We start from the raw sequence: 7954 nt of genomic DNA, 5'->3' as shown, positions 1-7954 counted from the left end.
AATACACATTTACTAAGCTGTGACGGTCCCGTGTTTTGTTCTTTCCTGGACCACATCCCCAAGCAGCTGTTGAGGGCCCAGCAGCTTCTACCATGATCCAACACTGGCCCCTTCTGGATTTCAGCGGGACTACCACCTGAACTGCTGTCCAGTGGAAATCCTTAGGATGACATCTCACCTGGAACCCAAAAGGAAGAACCCAGGAAAAAGAGAAAGGGCCCCATACTTGAGGCGGGAAGGCATGGCAGAGCACAAATCCACTGCTTTCCTATCAATCAACTAGTACTCATTAAGTGCTTACTAGGTAACAGATACTGTGCCAAACACTGGAGATACAAAGAAAAGAGTAAAAATGGTCCCTGCCCTCAAGAAACTTAGATTCTAATGGGAGAGACAACACATACATAAATATATATATATACAGGGTACCTAAGAAATTACCTTTGAGAGGAGAGAACTGTCAGTGGGGAGACAGGAAAGCTTTCAGCAGGAGCTATTCCTTGAGGCAAATCTTAAAGGATCCAAAAGTGAGAAGGGAGAACGTTTTGGGAATAGAGGGAACAGTCAATGAAAGGTATGGAGATGAGAAATGGAGTATTTTGTGTATGGAACAGCAAGTAGACCAGTATGATAAGACAACACAGAGTGTATGGAGGGGAGTAATGTGTACAAAAACTGAGAAGCTAGGAAGGGGCCAGGTTGTGAAGGGCTTTCAGTGACAGAAGGATATATTTTCTCCTAGAGCTAAAAGAGAAGCACTGGGGTTTACTGATTTGGAAGGGAAAGTGGCATGGTCTGACTTGTACTTGAGGGAAATCATTTCAGCAGCTGGGTCGAAGACAGAATGGAGTACAGAAAGACTTCAGGGAGACCAATTAGAAACCTGTTGTGATCATCTAAGGGAGAAGAGATGAGAATCTACACTAAAGTGGCAGGTGTATAAGCAGAAAGCTGACCTATCAAACTAGACCCAGAGAGTGTCAGTCAGGATTGACTTCTGCATGGGCAAAATAAAGTTGCCTACTGGCATGTTTCAGGAGTCTGAAGAAAGCCACAATCCTTACCTGTTGAGCTAATATATGAAATTCCTTTAACAGAAATTCACTCCACTTTTAGAGATGAGGATTAAAATGCTAGTCTCTCAGAGAAAGAACCTAATGACTTAAACCAAATCTTTTCATAGTTTTAGAATCACAATATGTTAGAGCTGAAAGAGATCTTAGACATCATATTATCCAACACTGTTATTTTTTTACAGATGAGGAAACTGAGATCCAGAGAGGAAAAGAGGCTTATCAGAGTTCATATATTAAGGTAGCAGTAGATACAGAATGAGAAATCAGGTCTCCTAATTGCCAACCCAGTGTTCTTTTTACTGCACCATGGATTCTTAATTTGGCATCCATAGATCCTAGATCAATTTCAAGGAGATCTATGAACTTGGATGAGAGGATAAAAAAACACTTCTTTAGTTTCACTAACTTCTAACTGAAATTTAGCATTTCCTTTAATTATTTAAAAATATTATTCTGAGAAAAGGTCCATAGCCTTCACCAGACTGCCAAAATGGTCCATGACATAAAAAAGGATAAAAAAAAAATTAAAAAACAAAACAAAACTCTGCACTACAATTCATTTTTGCCTAGGACCAGCTCTGATGTTTGCAGAGAGATAGGAACATTTAAACCCTTTCCCATTCTTTCAATTCTGTGACATTCTAGAACCCTGGGCTCTTTGGAAGGATACTGAGCCATTCATGGAAGACTTAAGGAATCATATGATCATAAATCTAGAATTGGATAAGACATGAGAAGTCATCTGATCTAACCACTTCATTTTACTTTTGAGGAACCTGAAGCCCAAGAAGGTTAAATGACTTGACCAAGGTCACACAGACAGTAAGAAGCATCAGAGGCAGGATTTGTACCCAGGTCTTCTGATGCCAAAGTCTAAATGTGCTTCCTCGTCTAGGAAGAACCTTGGTAAGAGAGGGAACTCTCAGCAGAAAATATTTCCCTTGACAGAACCACACCCCTTACCTTCCCCACAGTACTCATGCCACACGTAGACTTTTCAGAGATGGATTTTAATACCAGAGAAATGTTCAAGAATCACAGAAAACTGGAGCCATCTTCCTCAGTACCAAGGAAGGGGTTGCCTGTGAGACTCCCACAATGCAAGAGGGTCCCCTTAGCTTGCAGGAAGTGGGTACAAGCTAAGAGATAAGGAAAGGAAGAGTTCTGCTTCAGGATAACAGTTTCTAGGGGGAAAGAAAGAGAAAGAGGAGAAGAAAGAGGGTGGCTCACTGTGGCTCTTTCTATGGTACCCTTCTTGCCTCAGGATATTGAGTCATCCTGCAAACACTGGGTGGAAAGAGCTTAAAGAGGAATTTTCTCTTCTCCTAGGATGGGAGGAGGTCTTTGTGTGGTAGGGAGGAGCCAGGAGAGAAGACTGGGAGAAAAAGAGCTGATTCGACCCCTTCTCCCCCTCCTGCCCCTCAGGTTACTGCTGGTACCATAATCAAGGCCCATGATCTTCCAGAGGGCTGGACTCAATGAATTCTCCATCTTTATCATCACTTTGGGTTCCTTTTGAGGACCACATTGTCATACTCAGCTCCCTTGGACCAGCTGGACAGGGAAACCCCCAAGAAGTCACCCAGTCCACTTTGATAGGGTCGTGTGACACCATTATCAGCTGTGGCCTGTGTCCTCCAGGCCTCACCCTGGGGTTCCTGGGGGCTGTCATACAGGGATAAGGCAGCCACTCCCTCCGGTTCATCATAGATGTGATCAGGATGATGTGGCAGCCGTTCCTCGATGCAGTCATAGAGAGGGTCCACTGAGGGATGGGGAGGGGTGGGCAGTGCTTCCCTGGGGCTATTCCCCAACAGGGACCTAGCCACTGAATCAAAGGGTACAGCATACTCACCCTCTGGAGCTCTGGGATAATGGGAAGAAGGAGGAATGGATGGGGATGGTGGGGGGAGGGAGTCATGAGGCCGGGAATATGGATTTTCAAGTAGTGGTAAGGATGATGATACTACAGTTGGTTGATAAGAGGTTCCACAAGAGGCAGAGTTCTTCTGGGCAGAAATAGCATCCTCCAAAGCCAGAAAGATCTCATTGCCCTTACGGGTTTCAAACTCGAAATTCCCTTCTCCTGAGGCACAGCGCCGGCCTGCTTCAAAGGAAAACGTGACCTAGATGTTGAGGTGGGAGCAAGAGATCAGTTACTGGCCTGCCTCTCCAATCCACCATTTCCCATCTCCCTGTAAGATTTCTTTTCCCTTTGTTTTGCATGCCCGGAGCAGTATAGGATAAATTGAATGAAGCAATTTTTTTACAGATTGAAGGTAGAAATTTAGAGTGGTTTAAAAACAACAGAGTTTAGAACATGGTTAGCAAGAATAAAATAGTTCATTAAAAGAGAAGGCTGCCAGATGGACCCTACTTTGTACTGCCCTACTTGGCAACCTTGCCTAGAATGGCCTCATGCAAGGGTCTGAGGTCTCTGTCTTCCCCACACCAGACAGTATCCTGGTCCCATCCTTAACTGGGCACGCTGCTACAAACCCCAAATGGTTTGTAGTAGTTGCCCCAAAACAAAAACTCCTAGTTACAGCACTGCCCAGGCCCCAGCATTTATGACCTCTTTTCTGAACACCCACTCTTCTCTAACAGCCAAAGACTTCCTTCTTGCCAACTCTCTCTCCCTTGACCTTCTCTATTGGTCCTCATTTTCTACCTCTCCTTCCTATCACTTTCTCTTCCTCATCCTCTTTTCCTAGTTCCTTTCCCCTGTATCTGCCCTTTACTCTCACACTCCTACTGTCTTATTCATTCTACTCCTTTCACTCTACTACCTCATTTCCTGTCTCTTTACTCCCCACCCTTTGTTCCTTCTCCATCACATTTTGACTGCCCTCACATCCTTGTCCATCCCTCCCATTTCTCTAATTCTCGTCTTCCTTATATTTTCTCTAACCCTTCTCCTACCTCATCTTCCTCCCCAAAACTTTTCCATCATGTCCCATCCCCCTTCATGAACACACACACACACACACACACACACACACACACACACACACACACACACACACACACACACACAGCCTTCTATTACCTTATCCCTCCCAAATCGTCGGAGGAATCTGTAGGGCCAAGTATATAGTACAGTGCCTGGTTCAGACCCGCTCCGAAGCTCTAAGGCGCTCTCTCCTGCCCGAAGTTTATAAGACCCCTGAAGCTGGCACCGCTCACTTGCTTCTGTGGGTCTCACAGTCACAACAAAATCCTTCTTTGTGGTCACTATGGAGAGGAAAGACACCATTGTGGGAATGCTGCAAAGTGACACTAATCAATGCTTAGCTCCAGAAAAGAGATATGACAGAGATACAGAGGAGAGGAGGACCTTGTGATATCAGACTCAGTGGATGTGTTAGTTTTGCTGAATCGCTTTATTTATTTGGTTTTTTTCTCTCCTTTTATTGTTATAAGGGATGACTCCTTAGGAAGGGGAGAGATATCTTGGGAAAAACAGATGAAACAAAAACAGAAGATATTAATAAAATTTCCTAAATATAAAGGTGATATAAAAACAAAAGATATTTTAAAATTTTAAGGAAAAAGAGGCTATTTGGGCTAAACTGGCCTTAGTCACCTCTGCTCTGAGTGACCCAGAAGGTCCATAGAGCAACATTCTTTCCCCACCTATCTTGAGAGAAGAATCTCTCTGAATGATTCCACACTCCCCAAATCTTCCAGAAAAGAGTCCCTCTTTTCAACCTGACACATTCACCCTGCAGGCATCAAGCCCCAGCCACATCCACTCCAAGCTTCAAGCCCACATCCTTCCTGCAGCTGCTGCCAGAACCCCCAGTGGTTTCAAGTCATCCAGCTCCCATCCATAGGAGCCCAGCTGCAAGTAAAACTTTTGTCCTAGACTCTACTCATCATAGATACAAGCTAGTGCACCTACCTGGAGAAAGATTGCAATGGGAAAGGTAGGGAAGGGGTCTTCATTCTGACCTCTTTACTTCCAACTGCCCTCATTTACTGATTGAAAAAGGGTTTGTGGACTGGGAAAAGGCAGAGAGGAAAGAGGGTTTGGTCTACCATCAGATACTTCAGAAGTACAAACAATCCAGAAAAAAAATTAGGAAAATAAAGGTTTCAGAATGACCCTGCCACCTTCACCTGGACATCTTTGTATTCTGACCACCCTAAAACTAGCAGAGACAAGAGGGAAGGGACTGGGCCAAGATGAAGGGACTGTACCTTGGACTGATCTTGCTGTCCATGACTCTTGTCCCCACCCCCACCCCTCCTCAGGATCACACCCGGATGTGATGGTGAGTTAGAGATAAATTGGGGGGTGAGGGGGAGAGGTTAGAGAGAGGCCAAGCAGAGGGCCAAGCCCAAACCACAAGACAGGAAGCAAGTGGGCCTTGGATGGGGCCTGTCACTCCTCTCCTCCCCAGTCCTTTGACCCTTACAGCACTCACAGTCAGAGAGCATTCTAGTCCTCAGGACTAATGGAGGGAAGGGGGGTAATCTGGCCTGCTCCCTCTCACCTGAGGATGCACTGCTATACAGAGCATTCTCTTCCATGCATGGCACACCATGCTGCTTTGAAGTCGAGTCTTCCTGCCCCACTGGCTCCCTCCGTTCTATTCTCTGCAACTGAAGAAAAGGGACAAAAGTCCACCAAGGGCCACTTCACTCTAGTCCCAATCCCCAAAATAATCCCAATTTCTCCAACCTGTATGCAAGGAGCACCTGCAAGGCTCATTTCTCCACACCCAAACCTGCCCTTCTCCACACTAGCTGTCCCTTTAATCTTTTGGACTGTGCCCAATTTAATCTGCTACTTCCCAGGGCACTCTAGTCCTGTCTCTTCAACCCCAATGGCCCTTGGTGGAACATTTCCACCAGGAAGTACCTAACAATCCCCCTCCTGTAGCTCCTACCCCCATCCATTCAGGATCCAACCTCTTGGCTCCTCACCGGAAAAGCCAGATGACAAATGGCTTGGAGCCATTCGCTACGCTCAAGGGAGGGGGCAGCTAGAAGGCATAAGCGCTCAGTGGTCTCCAACAGGAAGGGACTGGTATCCTTAGGGCTGCCAGCCTCCCCTCCAGCCTCTGCTGCCCGCAAACAGTCACTGAGTCGGATGACTCTCCGAGCAGCCTCCCCGCGGCGGGGTTTCTCTGGGCCCTCCTGAAACTCCAGCCGGGCCAAGGAACAGCTAGACTCTCCATACAGCACAGCCCAGAATCGCCGCCACTTCTGAGGTCAGGGTGAGACAAAGACAGAGAGGTGATGAAGGACATGTCGAGAGACAGCCACTGACTCATGGGAAAAGCAGGCCAGAGACTGCGACTGCGACTAAGAAAGACCAAAGGGTAATTTTCAAAAAAGAGGCAGAGGCCGTAAGAGTAGCCACTGTCACCACCATCAATTAAAGAGATAGAATAATATAGAGTGGGGAAATTAGACATACATAGAGATTAACTGAATGAAACCAAGATTATCCGAGAGAGACTAAATCGGCTTGAGAAAGATTGCCCAGAATTGAGGAAGGCAGTCAAATGGAAAAATATTCAGATACAAATTGAAAGAAAACCCACACAGATAGATCATGGTTCAGACAGAGACGGAGAGATAACAGAACCAAGGCAAAAAAATCAGATCAGGCTACAGTATCATTTGGGTCCCAAATTCCAAAGAAGGAATGAGGAAAACAGAGGGAGAACCTGGAGTTGAGCCCTCTTGCCCTGGGGAGACTTCCACAAAAGGATTCAGGTTCAGGGACCCTTCCTCAACTCTCCCAGGGTTCTTTTCTGCTTTCTGGGCATTGAGATAAGGGTCAAGATAGAAACTTCTCCCAAGGAGTATGAGACTGTAAAGCACCAAAGACCCAAACTATCCCCAAACAAAGCTATGCTGGGAGAGAAGCCACCCCCAAATGCAAACACCAGCTGCCTAGTCTCCCACCCTCCAGCAGTAGAAGGTACTACCAAGAGAACAATGGACCCTTGAATTTGCCCCCTTTCTCTCCCCTAGGCAGTCTTATGTCACAACAAAGTGAATAGACTGGGGCAGAGGACTTGGGAGAGGAAGGTGACCATCTCCCTAAACGTTTCACTCTGGAGGCTAGGGCCTGTCTGCACAGAGCCCTAGGGACAGTACCCAGGATTCCTAAGATATTCACACGGGCTTTGGGGCACCCAAGGAGACACCTCTACAGCCCTCTCAGCCCAGAACACTCACATACTCCTTCTTACCTTCCCAAAAGTCTGCTGTTGCTGAAAGTATAGGAAGCCTTGCTTTACTATCACCTCACCCATCTCTCGACCATCGCGATGTCCCTTCCTGCCGCTTAACTCTTTTACTACAATCTTTCCTCGTCTCTCCTTCTGGTTCCCCCTTTTCTCTCAAATTTGTTTCCTCTCTCTCTGGAGTCCCCAGCCTTTCACTGGTCTATCTTGATGACGACAGACTGTGTGGTATTTTCGATGACTTGGGTTTCACACTTTAGCTTCCTGTATTCTCAGCTTAGAAAGAAAAAGAGCATGAAAGAAGATTCAGCTGTACTAAGCCCCAGCTCATACGTCGTTTGGGACGCAGAGACAGAAACCAAGAGACTCCAACCTACACAGAAACCAGGGTACAGATGCAGAGTGCTTCTCATGCTAATGTACAGACATACAGAGGCCAACTTCAGCAAAGAAAGCAGTCTAGAAAAACACACATACCCAAACATCCCCAAATGTTGGTCTGGAAGGGAACTGCCATTTTGCAGAAGAGGAAACTGAAGCCCAGAGATGGGAAATAGCTTGTCCAAAGTAATGTCAAGAGTTAAATAACAGGACTAGAGTCACAGAAGGGGCCACCCAGATAATTTAACCCCAAAATTTAACCAAATCTATTCAACTTATCAGTGAGGAAAC

The 7954-nt window shown here is 46.1% G+C and overlaps 1 protein-coding gene across 1 annotated transcript; it reads right to left on the bottom strand.

Moving 5' to 3' along the window:
- Positions 1-2070: 2070 nt before the first annotated feature.
- On the bottom strand, positions 2071-7450 carry DOK2 (docking protein 2). Its single transcript, XM_072634955.1, has 5 exons — positions 7289-7450; positions 6009-6290; positions 5576-5684; positions 4126-4310; positions 2071-3202 (listed from the first exon to the last, which is right to left on the bottom strand). Exons 1-5 carry the CDS (start codon positions 7349-7351, stop codon positions 2576-2578), a joined length of 1266 nt encoding a protein of 421 aa, XP_072491056.1. The 5' UTR covers positions 7352-7450; the 3' UTR covers positions 2071-2575.
- Between the last annotated feature and the right edge of the window lie 504 nt (positions 7451-7954).

Source organism: Notamacropus eugenii, chromosome 1 (assembly GCF_028372415.1).
Source record: "Notamacropus eugenii isolate mMacEug1 chromosome 1, mMacEug1.pri_v2, whole genome shotgun sequence".
NCBI classification, from domain to species: domain Eukaryota; kingdom Metazoa; phylum Chordata; class Mammalia; order Diprotodontia; family Macropodidae; genus Notamacropus; species Notamacropus eugenii.
Note: the sequence above shows the minus strand (reverse complement) of the source record. Positions and strands in the feature narration are given on the sequence as shown.

Coding starts and splice junctions, on each gene's coding strand:
- DOK2 (XM_072634955.1), bottom strand. CDS start 7,351: ATGGGTGAGGTGATAGTAAAGCAAGGCTTCCTATACTTTCAGCAACAG. Junction 5,685..6,008: donor TTTGTCATCTGGCTTTTCCG/GTGAGGAGCCAA, acceptor CCTTTTCTTCAG/TTGCAGAGAATAGAACGGAG. Junction 3,203..4,125: donor GACGATTTGGGAGGGATAAG/GTAATAGAAGGC, acceptor CTCAACATCTAG/GTCACGTTTTCCTTTGAAGC.